This window comes from Pseudophryne corroboree, chromosome 7 (assembly GCF_028390025.1).
Source record: "Pseudophryne corroboree isolate aPseCor3 chromosome 7, aPseCor3.hap2, whole genome shotgun sequence".
Lineage (NCBI taxonomy): Eukaryota > Metazoa > Chordata > Amphibia > Anura > Myobatrachidae > Pseudophryne > Pseudophryne corroboree.
In genome coordinates, this window is record NC_086450.1 from 81985672 (window position 1) to 82007230 (window position 21559).

The following is a 21559-nucleotide window of genomic DNA, read 5'->3' on the forward strand; positions in this document are numbered from 1 at the left end:
ATTTCTGGTTGTGAAGGTAATGAAGGTTTTACTTTAAAGAAGGTGGTCCACCAAATATCACTAGGATGTTTAGGAGAGAGAATTGACTGCATAGGAAAGGAAAGAGTTAAACATCTGGTGAGGGGTGGACCTAGCTGTGAGTAAAGTACAGCCTTTTTTGAAGGGGAGGGTTTGTTATATATAAGAAAGTTGAAGCCATTTTAGCTCTCTCTTGTGGTGATTTGCCTTCCCACCCTCCCGCCCTTGTGGTCAGAGATTCTGGCACGTGGTGCCTTGGCGTTAAGTTGTTGGCTGGTTTTATCGTTGGCTATTTATTGGCGGAAAAGGACGGCAGTTTTCTATTTGTATGGTAAACTGTAGTGTTTTACAGTTTAGTATGGTTTAGGTGCACTCACCTCCATCGACTTATTGGCCGCTTGACCACCCGTCCGGGAAGGCAGCGGCAGGGCACCCAGGAGCGGTGGGTAGTCACTGTGGGGGTTGAGTTGTCACCTATTACCGGTGTGTGATAGTTGTATTAAAATTAGGATCGTTTCGAAGTTTTAGTAATTTGAGGTTAATTTAGGTTAATAGAGCCGTTCTTTTTGCTGCCACCATATGCCGGCTGGATCGGCATCTTAATAAAAATTTCTATTACAGGTTTGCTATTGGTTAGGGACAAATAAATAGCTAGCAATTTTTCTGCCAAAATTCAAGTCTCCGTGTCTTTATTTCTGGTTGTGAAGGTAATGAAGGTTTTACTTTAAAGAATGGGGTCCACCAAATATCACTAGGATGTTTATAGATATAACAATGCACAGTAAAGACTGGATGTATATCACAGGGTACTTGTACTAAATAACCCTGACTAAATGCACTTTTTCTTAACTAACACTGTCAGCAGACATGTAGAATACTTAAGTGTCCTGTAAAATGCACAGCGCTGACAGGCAGGCGGCTTTACAGAGGAGGATTTGCCCAAACAGTCCCAGGATCAGCTCTGCTTGCTATAATGGCGCCCAAACGCTGACAGGGAGTGAGGGAGAGAGAGATATGCAGCTCCAAGGTGGGAACATTTACTCTAAATGGCGTCCTGTGGCTGGGGGAGGGGCTACAGGTCAAAGCCTTATCCCCCTGATGGACTTCACCACCGGGTACTGGGGGCTTAATAAAAACGGTTTTATGAGAGAAAACCGACCTGTGCCCATGGTGGTCTAGTGGGGTCCCTGTACTACCACAGTGTCCACGCCAGCGCGCGCCTCCCACCAGTTGCGCATGATCGCGATTTACAGCTGTTCCCGTCGAGGGGACCCCTTACCTCCTCCCTCAGTGCAGCCACGCGATCCGCGAGAACAGCGGTCGTGTGTGTGACTAACTTGGAAGAAAACCGGATCCTCCGCTGTAGGTACCCGGCAACCAGGGCGCAGGAGCGTACAGCGCCGCTGAGGGAGGTGATGGAGCTGCAGCAGGAGATGTCTGACTGACATCTAACACAGTCAGTGTCTCTGCTGCAGCCCTTGAAGTCTTCAATATTCTTTAAAAGTTTCTCTCAGGGCTGATGGAGCAGCCCTCCTGTTGTATGCCTGCTTACTGCATGGCACCAACTACAAAAATGAGCTCCTGTGCACGGAGGCGGGGTTATAGAGGAGGCGGCGCTAGGCATTCTGGGAACAGTCAAAGCTTTGAGCCTGTTGGTTCCTCGGATCAAGATCCTACTCTACACCCCAATGTCATTCCCTGTGGAGCCCAGTGTACCCCGCAGCAGAAATCCCAGTGAGAGGATTTAAATAGGGGGAGTTCAAACAGTTTCTCTGCAGTGAGCACGGTCTCTTGCTGCAGATGTCTTCTGCAGCTGTGGGAGGCTAGAGAGGGACAAAGCCAGTGGGGAATCACAGAGCCACCAGAGACCCTGTAGCACAAGCATTTTCCTTTTATTTCATGTAAATAAAGTGTTTAAAAACAATGATGTTGTCATATTAACTAGTACATGTTCTCTGTGCGGAGACTTGCTAAGCAACACAGTCACTGCAGAGGGACTTTTTGAACCCCCAATAAAAAACGCTTGGGCATTCAGAGAAGGACAAGCATCACTAAATAGGCTCAATGGTATAATTTATAAAGGGACCACAGAGTAAGGTGCCAAGCCTTATGACAGATAGGCTAAAGGGGCACTTGCCCTAAGCTGACCATGACACAGTGTGAACAGATTGTACGGGATAATGTTGTACCTGAAGTTGTATTTTTGCATCTTTGCTGACACTTTTTGTTCTCCATCTCCTCGTGGCGCGCTTGTCTTTCTTTGACATATCTACACAATTAGCCTAAATTGCACAAACCATTAAAAGCAACAGAAAGCTATTAAAATTCAGACATAAGACACAAGCGAAGACAACGCATGTTGACAAGATATATTAGTAAGCAGGTTACACAAGTGCTGAATGAGCAGCCGCTTTCCCTTAGTAGGAGTGTAAGAGGTGAACTGGTAGAGACTGTGCTGTGCATGAGACAAGTAAGCAATACAAATTATACAGCATAGAGGAGATAGATGAGAAGTTCCAGAACAGATGTAATATAGCCCATCGTGGAATCCATACAGATGCTGTGCATTAAAGATTAATGGTGTAGTACTTGCTGAAGGGAAGGGGATGTACCTGACTGCACAGCACTAGCTCTGCATTACATAGCATTCCTGGTAATTGTGCCACAGTTTCGGGTGGGCAGCAGGAATGGCACTGGAGCCTGACGTTAGTCTAAACTAACTGAGCTCTATCTGTCCTCTCCATTATATCAAATGCCCACACAGGAAACATTCTTATTTATTATACACTTAAACACTTTAGTGTTCATATAAAACTCACAACCTTGGCTATGTGATCACGCCACTTATACCACAGAGCGCTGCAACATATACAACACACCATAATACACAGCGCTGATACTACAATACATTTTAGGAGTCAGGCACATACATAGGGTCTGATTCAGCGGCAGACGCAGCCGTCCTACTGAAACGCCCACTAGCTGCAATGCTAGTCAAAGACTCACTATCAGAGCTTGCCTCAGCCCTATGGAGGCGCAGAATATCTGTCTGAACATGGCCGCCTGTGTCACTGCAACTGACCGCAACACATGTGTCTGGCCACCCACTCCCCCCAGTAACCAAAGACAAACGCCCATCGAAACTGTACACAACTGTGTGCAATTTCACTCTGAGTCGTTGTACGATAACCATCATGCATAATGTGGCTCGGGTACAGACTAAAAATGTATGCTGCTTTACGTCGACACACCGTCTACCTATGATTCAGGCCCTTAGTAGCAAAAGAGAACATTTGAGAAGAAAATGGATGAGGTTTTACTGGATAGATATATACCTAAAATCCAAAAGAGGGACAAGACAGCAAAGTGTGGAATAGATAGCAGCTTAACTAACAGCATACCTAAAATGATGATACTATAGTACTGGGAATTACTAAAATCTAAAGAGTCTTATAATGAATCATCATTATTTCTACACATTTACATTGGAGTCTACACCTCTGTCATTCAGGCCATAAGAATTCTAGGTACAAACAACCGTATCTGGCCATCCTAAGTCATGAGCGTAACCCTATCGCTATTCATTAACCTTTACTATTGATGTCCTGTGATGTGTTACCAGTTCGGCAAGCAATCACCTGCTCCACTCGCTTATGCTGATTTGTACCATCCTGCAGTTTGCTATGAAATAGTAACACGTGGCTTCTGGTCGGAAACATTTGCACAACCCCTGTTAGCTAAGAGCCTCTTTATACCCTTTGCTGGGGTCAGCCCCTATCCCACAAACTAATTGTTACTAGAAGGCAGCAATAGGTGCTGCAGTGCTGCCGTGAAGGAAGGTCAACAGCCGTGGGCACTATGGGACCAATCGCTGTCCCAGCTGACTAAAGGCCCGTACACACTGGTCGATATATCGGCCGTTCTCTTGAACGGCCGATATATCGCGGGAGCGTCTGCCAGTGTGTACGGCCGATACGTCTGTGAACTCCGTCGTTCAGACGTATCGCGTCGGCCGCGCATCACAGCCGACGTCCAATATATCTACCGATATATTGGCGCGTCGCTGTGTGTGTACGGGGCGGTCGGCCGACCGCCCGTACACATGCTGCGGCGGCCGGCGGTGATTTACAGCTGAACTGGGCGGGCGTGTGTACACGCCCGCCCAGTTCATGACGTCAGTCCCCGACGGATTGGGCAGTGTGTATGCTGAACACACTGCCCGATCCGTCCATAGATATATCTGCAGATCAATTGATCTGCAGATATATCTACTAGTGTGTACCCACCTTAATCCAGGAGCCAAATTCAATAGTCTTATTCAGAAGTTCACATCCCTGTATCCATTTCTCAGTGTCAGCGTTCTCCTCTCCCAAGTGTCAGTGCTGGCGAAACGTATAAGCGTTCCTCATGCCTTTATATAATGGGGGTACAGACTATTTAAACTCTAGGAAAGTCAGAACAATGCCTATATATACAGGTTTCTTCCTAACGAGGAAATCCTCCTGTTGGGGTTCTCAACTCCAGTCCTCAAGAACCCTCAACAGGTCCTGTTTTCTGGATTTATGTCTGTGGAAACAAGTGGGATAATCACTTCCCAAGCAAAAGACATCAACTCACCTGTGCATGATAAAAGAAATCCAGAAAACAAGACCTGTTAGGGGTGCTTGAAGGTTGGAGTTGAGAACCTTTGTTCTAGGTGGTGACCTGGTACATATAAACGGGATACGGTCCTCAGGTCGACCTCACTTAGGTCTCTGCTAGTTTTGCATCAGTGTAACAAAATATAATAATAGGTGGATATGCTCTTTAGAAACAGAAGTGATAAAGGGGTCTATTTACTAAGCTTTGGAGAGAGATAAAGTCCCAGCCTATCAGTGCCTAACTGTGATGTTATAGGCTGTGTTTGAAAAATGCCAGGCTGTTTGGTTGGTACTTTTGGGCAGATGTATTAAGCCTGGAGAAGTGATAAAGCAGTGATAAGTGGAAGGTGATAACGCACCAGCCAATTAGCTCCTAACTGTCAATTTACATATTGGAGGTGAATGGCTGGTGCGTTATCACCTTGCACTTATCACTGCTTTATCACTTCTCCAGGCTTAATACATCTGCCCCTTTATCTCTCTCCACTTTATCTCTCTCTCCAAGGCTTATTAAATAGACCCCAAAGATTCTTACACTCCACGGAGAATTCGGGATGTCACTGAGAGTCTGTACCTTTGAAGATCATCAGTGTTTTCACAAGATTCTTATGACATCAGTGAATGTCCGATACTTAGAAGAACACGGTTGCATTTAGAAATTGCTATGAGTCATTCATTTAGGAATTTTGCCACCTTTCAGCTTGAGTACAGTTCTTTATAATAGATGTTCTAGAAGCAAGCCCTTGACTGTACCTGCATGTCAGTGAAACTGGGGGCAGACTGGGTCCTTTGAAGCATTTCCAGGTTATGAAGCAGCTTGTTAAGTTCAATCAAGTTGGACTGACATTGGGCCAAATCTAGCAAACAAACAACAGACACATGTTTACCAGAAGCGCCATTGGGTATTTTATAATTATACATAAAAGCAGACTATGATATACCCCCCAAAACAATATTTCCTATATAGTAAATACTGTACATGTTGTGCCATAAACAGATTAGTATAATTCTAATTTTAGGCAATGTCCCCTCTCCCTCATTATTCCACACACTGCCAATTCCAAGTCACCTATTTACATTCCTCTAAGTGCTTTGTAGATAACAGAAAAGAGGTGATTCAATTATTGTCTAGTCTTATTCTAAAAGTCAGCATTCAGGAAAGTATTGTTGGTATACGATAAGTGTGACTGTATCAAGCTGATAAGAAATTCTGCTGATTTCTATTGACATTGCTTTAAAAGCGAACTCCAATCGTTTCCGCTTTACCGATGACTGGAGTACAGGCGCCGGAAGGTGAGAGCGTTTCCACAATTATTCTGCTACTGTAGTTGAGGACAAGAGGGTTCAAGTGGGAAAAAAAAAATATTTGGCTAACACACGTATTGTATTATATACAAAATAAAAGCTATATTATATATAATTGCTCAAGATACATCTAAGTCAGGAGTATAGTTTATAACATGACAAATGTCTGGGATGTAACACACTATAATGGACTAATTTAAATATGGTTGGAGAAGCTGCAGCTCCCTTGGAAGCTGCAGTGATAGCTGTGTGTAAATGCAGCAGGAGGCGTCTGCAGTGATAGCTGTGTGTGTAAATGCAGCAGGAGGCGTCTGCAGCGATAGCTCTGTGTGTAAATGCAGCAGGAGGCGTCTGCAGCGATAGATCTGTGTGTAAATGCAGCAGGAGGCGTCTGCAGTGATAGCTCTGTGTGTAAATGCAGCAGGAGGCGTCTGCAGCGATAGCTCTGTGTGTAAATGCAGCAGGAGGCGTCTGCAGCGATAGCTCTGTGTGTAAATGCAGCAGGAGGCGTCTGCAGCGATAGATCTGTGTGTAAATGCAGCAGGAGGCGTCTGCAGCGAAAGATCTGTGTGTAAATGCAGCAGGCGGCGTCTGCAGTGATAGCTCTGTGTGTAAATGCAGCAGGAGGCGTCTGCAGCGATAGCTCTGTGTGTAAATGCAGCAGGAGGCGTCTGCAGCGATAGCTCTGTGTGTAAATGCAGCAGGAGGTGTCTGCAGCGATAGATCTGTGTGTAAATGCAGCAGGAGGCGTCTGCAGCGATAGCTCTGTGTGTAAATGCAGCAGGAGGTGTCTGCAGCGATAGCTCTGTGTGTAAATGCAGCAGGAGGCGTCTGCAGCGATAGCTCTGTGTGTAAATGCAGTAGGAGGCGTCTGCAGCGATAGATCTGTGTGTAAATGCAGCAGGAGGCGCCTGCAGTGATAGCTCTGTGTGTAAATGCAGCAGGAGGCGTCTGCAGCGATATTTCTGTGTGTAAATGCAGCAGGAGGCGTCTGCAGCGATAGATCTGTGTGTAAATGCAGCAGGAGGCGTCTGCAGGGATAGCTGTGTGTGTAAATGCAGCAGGAGGCGTCTGCAGCGATAGATCTGTGTGTAAATGCCGCAGGAGGCATCTGCAGCGATAGCTGTGTGTGTAAATGCAGCAGGAGGCGTCTGCAGGGATAGCTGTGTGTGTAAATGCAGCAGGAGGTGTCTGCAGCGATAGCTCTGTGTGTAAATGCAGCAGGAGGCGTCTGCAGTGATAGCTGTGTGTGTAAATGCAGCAGGAGGCGTCTGCAGTGATAGCTCTGTGTGTAAATGCAGCAGGAGGCGTCTGCAGTGATAGCTCTGTGTGTAAATGCAGCAGGAGGCGTCTGCAGTGATAGCTGTGTGTGTACATGCAGCAGGAGGTGTCTGCAGCGATAGCTGTGTGTAAATGCAGCAGAAGGCGTCTGCAGCGAGAGATCTGTGTGTAAATGCAGCAGGAGGCGTCTGCAGGGATAGCTGTGTGTGTAAATGCAGCAGGAGGCGTCTGCAGCGATAGCTCTGTGTGTAAATGCAGCAGGAGGCGTCTGCAGTGATAGCTCTGTGTGTAAATGCAGCAGGAGGCGTCTGCAGGGATAGCTCTGTGTGTAAATGCAGCAGGAGGCGTCTGCAGAGATAGCTCTGTGTGTAAATGCAGCAGGAGGCATCTGCAGGGATAGCTCTGTGTGTAAATGCAGCAGGAGGCATCTGCAGGGATAGCTCTGTGTGTAAATGCAGCAGGAGGCTTCTGCAGCGATAGCTCTGTGTGTAAATGCAGCAGGAGGCGTCTGCAGTGATAGCTGTGTGTGTAAATGCTGCAGGAGGCGTCTGCAGTGATAGCTCTGTGTGTAAATGCAGCAGGAGGCATCTGCCGTGATAGCTCTGTGTGTAAATGCAGCAGGAGGCGTCTGCAGCAATAGATCTGTGTGTAAATGCAGCAGGAGGCATCTGCAGCGATAGATCTGTGTGTAAATGCAGCAGGAGGCGTCTGCAGCGATAGCTCTGTGTGTAAATGCAGCAGGAGGCGTCTGCAGGGATAGCTCTGTGTGTAAATGCTGCAGGAGGCGTCTGCAGTGATAGCTCTGTGTGTAAATGCAGCAGGAGGCGTCTGCAGCGATAGCTCTGTGTGTAAATGCAGCAGGAGGCGTCTGCAGTGATAGCTGTGTGTGTAAATGCAGCAGGAGGCGTCTGCAGCGATAGCTCTGTGTGTAAATGCAGCAGGAGGCGTCTGCAGCGATAGCTGTGTGTAAATGCAGCAGGAGGCGTCTGCAGTGATAGCTCTCTGTGTAAATGAAGCAAGAGGTGTCTGCAGTGATAGCTCTGTGTGTAAATGCAGCAGGAGGCGTCTGCAGTGATAGCTCTGTGTGTGTAAATGCAGCAGGAGGCGTCTGCAGTGATAGCTCTGTGTGTAAATGCAGCAGGAGGCGTCTGCAGCGATAGCTCTGTGTGTAAATGCAGCAGGAGGCGTCTGCAGTGATAGCTCTGTGTGTAAATGCAGCAGGAGGCATCTGCAGCGATAGCTGTGTGTAAATGCAGCAGGAAGCGTCTGCAGTGATAGCTCTCTGTGTAAATGCAGCAAGAGGCGTCTGCAGTGATAGCTCTGTGTGTAAATGCAGCAGGAGGCGTCTGCAGTGATAGCTCTGTGTGTGTAAATGCAGCAGGAGGCGTCTGCAGTGATAGCTCTGTGTGTAAATGCAGCAGGAGGCGTCTGCAGTGATAGCTCTGTGTGTGTAAATGCAGCAGGAGGCGTCTGCAGTGATAGCTCTGTGTGTAAATGCAGCAGGAGGCGTCTGCAGCGATAGCTCTGTGTGTAAATGCAGCAGGAGGCGTCTGCAGTGATAGCTCTGTGTGTAAATGCAGCAGGAGGCATCTGCAGCGATAGCTGTGTGTAAATGCAGCAGGAAGCGTCTGCAGTGATAGCTCTCTGTGTAAATGCAGCAAGAGGCGTCTGCAGTGATAGCTCTGTGTGTAAATGCAGCAGGAGGCGTCTGCAGTGATAGCTCTGTGTGTGTAAATGCAGCAGGAGGCGTCTGCAGTGATAGCTCTGTGTGTAAATGCAGCAGGAGGCGTCTGTAGCGATAGCTCTGTGTGTAAATGCAGCAGGAGGCGTCTGCAGTGATAGCTCTGTGTGTAAATGCAGCAGGAGGCATCTGCAGCGATAGCTGTGTGTAAATGCAGCAGGAAGCGTCTGCAGTGATAGCTCTCTGTGTAAATGCAGCAAGAGGCGTCTGCAGTGATAGCTCTGTGTGTAAATGCAGCAGGAGGCGTCTGCAGTGATAGCTCTGTGTGTGTAAATGCAGCAGGAGGCGTCTGCAGTGATAGCTCTGTGTGTAAATGCAGCAGGAGGCATCTGTTACAAGTAGACGCCTCCTGCTGCAGTAGTGATCCGAGCTGTGTCCTAGGACGCAGACATTCACTCACTCACCATTGGGCGGCTTGTGGCACTCATGGGGACACGCACGTCGCCCATCGCAGAGGCCAGGAAACCTCCGTGCAATGATGGAGATCCCCGACTTCTTCCCTCTCCATAAACAGTGGCAACATGGCTCTATTATCACAAACAGAGGACGTTGCCGCACCCAAAACTGAATCAGACTTTCAATCACTGACAGACTGATGCCGGACTGCTTCCTACTGTACGTCGCAGGATCCGTTCGCACACACACAGAATGGGGCCTGCACATGCCTAAGGTAATCTGTACTTTGCAGCACACAAAGCAACTCCAACCACATCGCAATTCGCCCCCTTGTGTGTTGTGTATTTATCGGTATATCTCTGATAGTGGGCCTGATTACAATGTGGTTGCTACTGCACAGCCACAAAGGAATTGGCCGCGCAATACCGTACAACCAAAACGCAAATACAGAAGAAGATATCTCCTTCCAGCGTCTCCGATATGAGTGCTGTGTCCAAAGACTCAGCATCGGATCACCATCGCTTACTCAGACTGACCGTCTGAACCGTCCGACGACGCAGACCCTGGGCTTCGCACACACCTACAACACTGGGACGACATTCCCCCGATTTGTAGAATGGTCCCGGTAGCCTCACCTGCTCCGCCCCCAAATGCTGCAGCAAGTCAATCATGCTGTGGCTAAGGACTCCAGCGAGCGGACTCCAGCGCATGTGAAGTCCCCCAAACATCGGATTTATACCTTACAAGAAAACTAGCTACAGGTATGTTGCAGGTTGCGATCAGCCGTAACGGTGCATTGAGGGCGAGCCACTACTTGAATCACCCTTATTGTGTGTCTCCTGAGCCTTATTGATTTCAGTTTATACTTTTTTTCTAAAATAAAATGTGTTATTATTACTATGGATATTAGAAGTCACCTCAGAGTCTTAATGGCCTGTGCGAAAGTTTGAAGCAAATCAACCTTCGTGTAATATCATGAATAAGTGTGACTTTCAGCATGGTCATGTGGTGTTCACAACAGCACCAGGTAACGAGCAATGCATTCAAAGACAGGTTTTCTGTGCAATTATTTGTGAAGCAATCCAGTGGCATTATCTCAGAACATTCACACCTGATATCAAGGTTTCTTTTCATGTCATTTCCTTACATGATCCATATAGGCAAATAAACCTATCAGTCCGCACCCCTTTCCTCCACTAATAAACATGAACGCCCTGGGAGAATAAGGCTGGCAGTTATGGAGCCTGGAAAATAAAACTTTCCTTTTTTTGTGGTTCCGTTCTGACTGCTTACAGTAGCCTAAATGACATACTATACCTTCTGCACACTTATCCATTTCCTCCGAGTCCTGTAGCCACGCCACAACCTTACTCTGGCCAGTGGTGCATGTGGCAGGTAGACTGTTGCTGCATGGGATGGGAGACTGCCACAGGAAGTTATTCTGTGCAACCTATTAAAGAGTAAAGGATGAAAAATACATACATAAGCTATGGTGTTCATAAAACACACACAGGCATTCATAATCTGCATTGAACAAAACAAATGTCATATAATTTAACTCAATAGTTACTATTATATTATTTTCTAGGAAAACATTGTAGCGTAGCATTACGTATGCAGATACAGCTGCGGTCGCACATAGAATATAGGCATGCCACAAATCTTGTTAATCAGCAAATGCAGCTTGTGTATCCTATGTGCATTGTTTTGCGAATGAGACGCATTTTAATGGAAAGAGTAGCACGAATAGACGCTCGGTGCTACCAAGTCAAGCCACGGCATGGCGTTACTAGAAGGGCTGTTTAACGTGCAGGGAGGCTAGCTGTATGTGGAACTATCTGTACTTGCCAACTCTCCCTGAATGTCAGGGAGACTCACTGAAAAAGTAACAATCTCCCCGACTCCCTGAAGAGTGCAGAAATCTCCCTGACTGCACATAACCCACATTATGAGAGATATAGACATTCATATGAGATCATTTCTCCGCATGGGTTTTCACTAGGCTTACTACGCTATCCCTTTAATCTGGGACACTAATGACATTACATTGGCAGTACGGATGGTATAATGGTTAGCATTACTACCTTACAGCACTGAGTTCATGGGTTTGATTCCCACCATGGCCCTAACTGTGTGGAGTTTGTATATTCTCCCCGTACTTGCGTGGGTTTCCTCCGGGTACTCCAGTTTCCTCCCACAATCCAAAAAAATACTGGTAGGTTAATTGGATCCCAACAAATTAACCCTAGTGTGAATGTGTATGCGTATACATGTGGTAGGGAAAATAGATTGTAAGCTCCACTTGGGCAGGGACTGATGTGAACGGGCAAATATTCTCTGTAAAGCGCTGCGGGATATGTGTGCGCTATATAAATAACTGGTAATAAATAATAAATAAATAAATTACACAGGTTCTCTAGCTGCATAAAGGGGGTCATGCACGTGCAGCTGGATTAGCTATCACTGCCGTTTCTTTGGAGCAGCAGTGATAGTGCTGTATCTAAATGCAGCCGGAAGTCTCTATTACAAGCAGACGCCTCCTGCAGCAGTAGTGATCAGACCTGCATCCTCGGACGCAACATCGAATCAAAGCACCCACCATCGTGTAGCTTGCAGCACCCATAGTGCCGCGTAAGCCGCACATCACAGAGGCCAGGAAATCTCCGTCCTACGACGGAGATCCCTGGCCTCTTCCTACCCCTTAATGGCGGCCTCCATTTGTTCAAGCGGAGCCCATTGTAGTCCCCTATATAGCATCAGATTGTCAACCAATGACAGTCTGATGCTGGCATGCATCCCATGCCGCCGGACGTATTCACACATGTGCAAAATGGCTCTTGCGCTTGTGCTAAGTACCAAAAACTGGTCTCACCTGACCGACCCCAAAAATGAGGTGAAATGCAGGTTTTAAATCAGCCAGCCACAGATCCTGTGTAATTCATGAGTGACTACTGCACTAGTACCATGTTGTGAATCATAGAATGAGAAGAAAACCCCATAGTATACTGTAATCCTTATAGTAAATCAAGTCTGGGGGTGCTGCAACAAAATATATTGGTGCTAAATATATAAAGGTTTGTTTTGAAGAAAGGGAAAAGGATTGGACTTGTGGTGACGCACTAATACAAAAAAAATATACACTTAAAATATAACTTTTAATTCCACATTGTTAAAAAGCCGGTAACTGTGAAATATTAAAATCAATAAAGAACAGGTGAAAGACAAAGTGTAACATATAATATTAAAAGTACACTGTGCAATTCATGAGTGTCCTGGTTTAAAGGGATAGTATGGTAAGCCTAGTTTTAAGGCACAATGGACCTAATTAAAGGTTGATTGCAAAACAACATTTTCTTCTAATGGGAAAAACCATGGGGGTCATTCCGAGTTGATCGCTCGCTAGCTACTTTTTGCAGCCGTGCAAACGCATAGTCACCGCCCACTGGGGAGTGTATATTTGCTGTGCAAGGGTGCGATCGCATGTGCAGCCGAGCGGTCCAAAAACAGTTTGTGCAATTTCTGAGTAGCTCAGAACTTACTCAGCCGCTGCGATCACTTCAGCCTGTCCGGTCCCGGAATTGACGTCAGACACCTGTGTTTTTCCAAACACTCCCAGAAAACGGTCAGTTGACACCCACAAATGCCTTCTTCCTTGCGATCGGCTGTGCGAATGGATTCTTCGTTAAATCCATCGCACAGCAACGATCCGCTTTATACCCGTACGACACACCTGCGCATTGCGGTGCATACGCATGCGCAGTAGTGACCTGATCGCTGCGCTGCGAAAAACGGCAGCGTGCGAACAGGTCGGAATGACCCCCCATGTGCAGTGCAGGTGGGGCAGATATAACATGTGCAGAGAGAGTTAGATTTGGGTGGGGTGTGTTCAAACCGAAATCTAAATTGCAGTGTAAAAATAAAGCAGCCAGTATTTACCCTGCACAGAAACAATATAACCCACCCAAATCTAACTCTCTCTGTACATGTTACATCTACCCCACCTGCAGTGCACATGGTTTTGCCCATTAGAGGAAAATGTTGTTTTGCAATCAACCTTGAATTAGGCCCAATGAACCCTATGGCTATATGTGTTTTCAAATAACATTTCTTATGACCACTTGAGAGTATATATATATATATATATATATATATATATATACACATATACATGCACCATACTCTAACCGCTTAGGGGCTCATTTATATTTGTATGTACGGTAAGTACATTTTATGACACGCCTCTCAGGCAGTGTACGTCCACTTTAGTGCTGCACTCAGTAGGTGTTGCTCTCACAATCTCCCTGAAATGCTTTTTTACAGGTAGGTACTGTGAGTGTGCTGTTAAGGTGCCTTGAGGAATGCGTTTGAGAAACCCTGGCATAAACAATTAAATTTTTTTAAACAAAGGTTCTGTAATTTCAATATGTCAGGCTTATAAAGCGGAGAGCGCGTTTTTATGCTGTTATTGATGTTCGGTGAGTCTGTTCCCTGATCAGTGCTGCAAAACCCAATGTATAAATCACGTCTGGCTGAGCCAATAATAAAATGCAGCAGAAAGTGCCGCTCTCACAGAATTATCAAGGGCAGGAACATCCAGAGATGTTCCAAAGTATCTCACTGCTTGTTCCCACCAAGGGGGGGATTTCATTTATTTCTGAAGATTTTTTTTTTTTAATGCCTTGTAATTACTTAAAATGTAGGACACATTATGCCCTATGGATTGTTTCACGCCAAAGTGTTCAGAAAACGGGAGGAATGAGTTGCAGTAAAAAATAAAAGTCGTCCATTCTTTCTTTTTTTGGTTAACATGGAGGGAGCGTGCCCAGGCTTTACGCTAATTTTAGGCCACTGAAACACTAAACGCATCATGAGTTTTCACATGCTTAATTACTGCACGCTCTCTTTAGTTAAAAATGTCTCAATGTTTTCAAATACATCAAAGTATTGGCAAATACAGCAGTTTTTATGTCGCTTTTTACATTAAAGTGTGGCAAAACCTGTGTATTATTAAGCTAAATAATAACAGCTAGGGTGTTTAGATTTAATTATATATATGTCCAATATGGTCTCCTTTACTCCAATGCAGCGGGTTGCCAGGTTAGGAGAGAGCCGGGTCTCACACAGAGAGGCTGCGCATGGTGTGGACGGGAGGATTCATTCACAGGGATATTGATGTCGCAGTAACTCAAATGTCTGCAGTCTCATCTTTTTGACCTATGTCAGATCCCATCACAGCAAAGGGATAATGCAAAGCTGAAGTCGGGAAACATAGCCAGGAGTATCCGTGCCAGAATCGTCTCAAAAAAGCAAAGGTCAAAGTCCAGGAAATCCATCAGCAATCATAAATAGCTAAATTAAAGGTTAGACCACAATAATCAGACACTGGTAGTACTGGCACCCTGCCTTAAATACCCACAGCCAGCAGGAAATTGGATGTGTCCAATAAGTGGGTGGATATACAGTATAATGCAGAACCAAGACGATGTACAGTACAAAGCAGTGAAAAGAGAGGAGACGTGAGTCGGTGGAGAAGTTGCCCATGGCAACCAATCAGGTGCTCTGTATAATTTTATAGTAAGCAAATTATAAATGTTACTTCAATGCTGATTGGGCAACTTCTCCACTAGCTCACTTCTCCACTCTTTTCACTGCTTAGTACATCTCCCTGTAACAAACCATCCTTTGAACCACTAAACTGTTGTGCTCTACTAGTTTGCAGTGCACAAGGTCGTAGGATCAAATACTGCCGAGCGCATCAGCAATTTTTCTTGCATGATCTGGACAGCTGCAGTGGCAAACGCAGGATTTGCTTGGGGGGGTTTCCAGAACTGGGCGGAGCCAATCACGGGGGTGGGGACGGTGGGGACTGAGGTGACCCAGTATATGCTGGGTCCATAAAACTAGTGTGTCTGTGTGTGTGTGTGTGTGTGTGTGTGTGTGTGTGTGTGTGTGTGTGTGTGTGTGTGTGTGTGTATATATATATCTACACATATATATGCTTGTGCCATTATGCCACAGTTTACACTGCACCACTGGCTGTTGGAGTGATGCAGGTCGTTGATTAAGTGGATGCATTAAAATCATTTATACTAAAGTCCTGGAGTGCCATGTCCTGTCTTGGACATTTGTTTGTTCTGACTCTTCTACATATATATATATATATATATATATATATATATATATATATATATACACACACATATATCTACACACACATATATATATATATATATATATATATATACACATACACACACACATACATATACACGGGTGGTCTTCAGTATGCCGGCGGTCGGGCTCCCGGCGACCAGCATACCGGCGCGGGGAGCCTGACCGCCGGCATACCGACACTTATTCTCCCTCGTGGGGGTCCACGACCCCCCTGGAGGGAGAATAGAATAGTGTGGCGCGCGTAGCGTGGCGAGCGCAGCGAGCCCGCAAGGGGCTCATTTACGCTCGCCACACTGTTGGTAAGCCGGCGGCCGGCCTCCCGGCGCCGGTATGCTGGTCGCCGGGAGATCGTAGAGAACCCATATACACATATACATAGCATATTAAACATGCATACATATATATATATATACACACACATACAGTACACATATATATACACATGTATATATATATATATCATATGTGTGTGTGTGTTTATTTGTATGTATGTATGTATATACATGTGTATATATGTAGGCACATGGATATATATATGTACTATAATTAAAATAAAGTAAACTTTTATTGCACTTGCAAGTGCCACCAGTGGCAGCAAGTGCTGCAGGCTGCAGAGGACGCTAGACAGTCATTAATAATACTCATGCAGCTAATAAAAAAAAAAAATATTTTTATTTTTTTTAGTGGAGGGGGGTTTCTGGGTACTCGGAAACCCCCCCCCCTGGGTGCGCCACTGAGCTGCAAGGTAAAACGATTTCTTTTTAACAGAACTGAAGTCAGGTATTCTTCCTTCGCAATGTATTCTACCTCCATGGTTCCTATCTGAGAATATCAGTTTTGGATTCAAACGGCTGTGATAAGCCAACCTCTTTAAACAAAAACCTTCGTACACTTTAACCTTCGAAGAAGCCTTGTATTTTTCCTCTCCTACAGAAAATACTCAAAGGTGTTAACAAATCTTTAAGTGCTAAAGTCGTAGCTCAGTCAGATTATAACACAGTCCATGAAAAATCATTTCGTAACCTTCTCACACATACATATGAAACATTATACATTTTGCTCAAAGCGAAAAAGAAAAAAAATTACAACCCATTTATCTACAGCAGACCCGACACCCACTATATAAATACATTTCTTTGATTGGCTGCATTATCTTCTTTCAGGTACTGTTGCGCGTTCATTTTTTTTTTCTATATGGCCAATGGCTCTCATTCCGAGTTGATTGCTCGCTGCCGATTTTCGCTGCGCAGCGATCAGGTAAAAAAACGGCAAAACTGAACATGAGTATGCACCGCAGAGCATCGTTGCTGTGCAATGGTTCTAGTGAAGAATCCATTCGCACAGCCGATCGCAAGGAGATTGACAGGAAGAAGGCGTTTATGGGTGGCAACTGACCGTTTTCTGGGAGTGGATGGAAAAACGCAGGCGTGTCCAGGCATTTGCAGGGCAGGTGTCTGACGTCAATTCTGGGACCTCCGTCACTGGATTCATCGCACAGGATAAGTAACTACAGGGATAGTCTTGTTTTGCACAAAATGTTTTTGTACCGCTCGGCTGCAAAGGCGTTTGCACACTTGCAAAGCAAAAATACACTCCCCCGTGGACGGCGACAATGCGTTTGCACGGCTGCTAAAAGTAGCTAGCAAGCGATCAACTCAGAATGAAGGCCTATAGCATAGAAGTTACAGACACAGTTTATACAGATACACATGAAATCACAGCATATATATTATTGGGACATATTCAATTAGCCACGAGACTTACCGTGAGCTTTTAGCAGCCGTGTTAAGTGCCCGGACTCCAGCCGTAAGCCCTATATCCCACGGCAAGCCCCACAGTTAAGGCATGGTAAGGTATAGATTTTGGGTGAGGTGCCCAGTGCTATACAGCTACCGCCCGCAGTAAAGCAGTGGTAAGTCCCGGAGGTACACTTATTGCAGATTTCTGTTCGTACCTTCCTGGGGTGTGAGCAGAAATATGTATTAAATAAACCCTCTGGACTTACCACAATAAAAGCTGGGTATAAACTATACAATTATCTGGCAGATCATCTGCCAGATCTGGCTGGTTGGAATGAGAATCTGGTAATGGATGAGAGCAAATCGACCATTTTCTCTCAAACACTGGAAAACGGACAAAAACTGTCATTCATACAAATTAGTTAAATCCGCAATTTTTTCCAGTGTTTGGGAGCAAATAGTCAATTGTCATTTGCTCAAATCCATTACAAGATTTTTATTCCAACCAGTCAGATCTGGCAGATCATTTGCCATAGTGTATGCCCAGCTTAAGTAATTAAAGAGGTCCGGGATCTTAACCCACTTGCTAAAAGCCCGGGGTAAAGGTCTGTACACACAGCACGATGTGTCACTGAACGACACATTGTGCCCGGCAGGGATTTGGCATCGGCAAGTGCATAGACACTTGCCGATTCTGGCAGCTATGAACGGCGGTGGGGAAGCAGGGGCCATGCTGCCGAATTGCTAACGACAGCCCCAGACCTTCTTGCATGTTCAAAAGATCTGGGGCTGTTGTTAACGACCCGCGGGTGCTTGCATCGCCATCGGTATCGACAGCCGGCATACCGACACTTTTTCTCCCTCGTGGGGGTCCACTACCCCCCTGGAGGGAGAATAGATAGTATGGCACGCGTAGCCCGCCACCGTGCCCACAGCGTGGCGAGCGCAGCAATCCCGCAAGGGGCTCATTTGCATTGGCCACACTGTCGGCATGCCGGCGGTCAGGCTTCCGGCCCCGGTATGCTGGTCGCCGGGAGCCCGGCCGCCAGCATACCATACTACACCCAATAATATCACACACTGTTACAGAAATGATCTTCTGACCATGGTAGCACTCTTTACAATATAATTAAATGACATAATAATAATAATAATAATAATAATAATAATAAATAATAGGATCTAATTCTGGAAACAAAAAATCATACAAATTCCTGTATTAATTTCCCTTTAAATCTTAAAACATGACACTATTTTAGGATGTTCCTTCAACGTTTTAGAATTTAGTGTGATAAGAAATGCAACAGTCAATAAATGTTATAAAGCATAAAGGATCAAATCTGTCATGAGGAAGGCACATGGGAGTCTATGTACTTATTGAAGAGATTACTGAATAAAGGTTCTAAAATAAAATGTGTTCTAAATGCTGAAAGGGCTGATATACAGGCTGGAAGCTGGCACTCAGGGCGGGCTCCGATGGACCACTGTTTATTGTCTTGGTATTGCTGGGTAATACTGATCGTTATCTGTGGATGGTATTACCAGAAAAAGGAGTACCACTTTGGTGTTTGTTCAATACTCTCCACACTGGCGTTTCTATAATGGGTGCAGTGTGCGCGGTGCACACGGGCCCCTGAGTCCAGAGGGGGCCCCCACCGTACACACTGCACCCATTTGTAAAATACTTACCCCTCCGAAGTCCAGCGCCGGCATCCGCAGCGCCGCTAAAACACAGTGAAAATGGCCCAGCGGCCATTTTCATGGCGTTCTGCGCATGCACAGTAGAGAGATCTCAGGGAAAATGGCTGCCGCGACATTTTCCCGGAGATCTGCGCATGCGCAGTAGAGTCTGAGCCCTCTAGTGCTCAGACTCTACGGCGCTCCGGGCAGAGAGGAGGGGGCCCGACGGAGGAGGCTGAACACGGGCCTCCTCCTCTCTTAAAACGCCCCTGACTCTCCACCAATTGGAGTTATCGCCTGCAGTATCTCCAATTATATATCTGGTATTTTCAAGCGAGGATCATGAAATTTGACATACAGTACAAGCGTATTAAAACCCCACAGAGGCAACTAAAAAAATTAGAAATCCCTAGCACCCAGCACAGAGTTTATCAGGAGACAGCATAACTCCGGAATTGCTGGAGCAATGTACTCAAAAATTGGTACACATATGCCTTCAATCTGGGAACAAACACTGTGTGGGGAAGACACCCCTAGCACACCTAGGGCTGAAGCAGCAGCACTGAGTATTTCAGCAGACAGCATAACTCTGGAATGCCTGCAGCAATTTAAAACAAACTTGGTACACATGTCACTTACACTCTGGGAACAAACACTGGGGGTCATTCCGAGTTGTTCGCTCTGTATTTTTTTCTCGCAACGGAGCGATTAGTCGCTAATGCGCATGCGCAATGTCCGCAGTGCGACTGCGCCAAGTAAATTTGCTATGCAGTTTGGTATTTTACTCACGGCATTACAAGGTTTTTTCTTCGTTCTGGTGATCGGAGTGTGATTGACAGGAAGTGGGTGTTTCTGGGCGGAAACTGGCCGTTTTATGGGAGTGTGTGAAAAAACGCTACCGTTTCTGGGAAAAACGCGGGAGTGGCTGGAGAAACGGAGGAGTGTCTGGGCGAACGCTGGGTGTGTTTGTGACGTCAAACCAGGAACGACAAGGACTGAACTGATCGCACTGGCAGAGTAAGTCTCGAGCTACTCAGAAACTGCACAGAGAAGTATGGGGGTCATTCCGAGTTGTTCGCTCGCAAGCTGCTTTTAGCAGCTTTGCACACGCTAAGCCGCCGCCTACTGGGAGTGAATCTTAGCTTATCAAAATTGCGAACGAAAGATTCGCAATATTGCGAAAATACTTCTCTGTGCAGTTTCTGAGTAGCTCGAGACTTACTCTGCCAGTGCGATCAGTTCAGTGCTTGTCGTTCCTGGTTTGACGTCACAAACACACCCAGCGTTCGCCCAGACACTCCTCCGTTTCTCCAGCCACTCCCGCGTTTTTCCCAGAAACGGTAGCGTTTTTTCACACACTCCCATAAAACGGCCAGTTTCCACCCAGAAACACCCACTTCCTGTCAATCACACTCCGATCACCAGAACGAAAAAAAAACCTTGTAATGCCGTGAGTAAAATACCAAACTGCATAGCAAATTTACTTGGCGCAGTCGCACCGCGGACATTGCGCATGCGCATTAGCGACTAATCGCTCCGTTGCGAGAAAAAAATAACGAGCGAACAACTCGGAATGACCCCCTATTTTCGCAATATTGCGAATCTTTCGTTCGCAATTTTGATAAGCTAAGATTCACTCCCAGTAGGCGGCGGCTTAGCGTGTGCAAAGCTGCTAAAAGCAGCTTGCGAGCGAACAACTCGGAATGACCCCCACTGTGGGGGCCAGACACCCCTAGCACCCATAGGGGTGGGGCAGCAGCACAGAGTATGTCAGCAGCCAGCAAAACTGTGGTAGGGCTAGAGCAATTTACACCTAAACTTGGTACACATCTGACTTTCAATCTGGAAACAAACACTGTGGGGGCCAGACACCCCTAGCACCCATAGGGGTGGGCCAGCAGCACAGGGTATGTCAGTAGACAGCATAACTGTGGAAGGGCTAGAGCAATTTACACCTAAACTTGGTACACATCTGACTTTCAATCTGGAAACAAACACTGGGGGGGCCAGACACCCCTAGCACCCATAGGGGTGGGCCAGCAGCACAGGGTATGTCAGTAGACAGCATAACTGTGGAATGTCTGGAGCAATTTACACCTAAATTTGGTACACATCTGACTTACAATCTGGAAACAAACTCTGTGGGAGTTAGACACCCCTAACACCCCTTGCGGTGGGATAGCAGCACAGAGTATTTCAGGAGAAAGCATAACTCCCGAATGCCTGGCCCAATTTACAACAAACTTGGTACACATACAGATGCAGCCTCTGTTATCTTGGCCGGCTGAGGCGTTAGTCGCGATCGGGCATACGCAGCGTGCCTGGGCGCAATGGGGCGCACCTAGTCGTAGGGAGGCGCACAGAGCGTTTGGCGTTACCTTTAAGTGTAATACCTGCGATCATCCACCAGATGTCGCTTATTAAAATCACCATTGCGCATGCGTGTGGTCTCCATTAAAATACAATACCAAAATACATAGTAAGAACTACTTTACTGGTGCGTCTCATTACGCTACAATATGCTACAGTACTGTATGTCATACAGTATATTACAGTGTACAGACGTAAATACAGTAGTACAGTAT

At 46.1% G+C, this 21559-nt stretch overlaps 1 protein-coding gene across 4 annotated transcripts in view; it reads right to left on the bottom strand.

Annotated features, from left to right (window-relative positions):
- Positions 1-21559, bottom strand: part of OSBPL6 (oxysterol binding protein like 6) — a 520623-nt gene that overhangs the window by 132701 nt on the left and 366363 nt on the right. For 3 of the 4 annotated variants that reach the window (XM_063933384.1, XM_063933381.1, XM_063933382.1), the window contains 3 exons: positions 10699-10831; positions 5412-5515; positions 2208-2300 (listed from right to left, as the gene is read on the bottom strand). In XM_063933384.1, the coding sequence (XP_063789454.1) occupies positions 2208-2300; positions 5412-5515; positions 10699-10831 (330 nt within the window). The remainder of the gene's footprint in view (positions 1-2207; positions 2301-5411; positions 5516-10698; positions 10832-21559) is intronic. The other variant, XM_063933383.1, reaches the window with a different exon arrangement.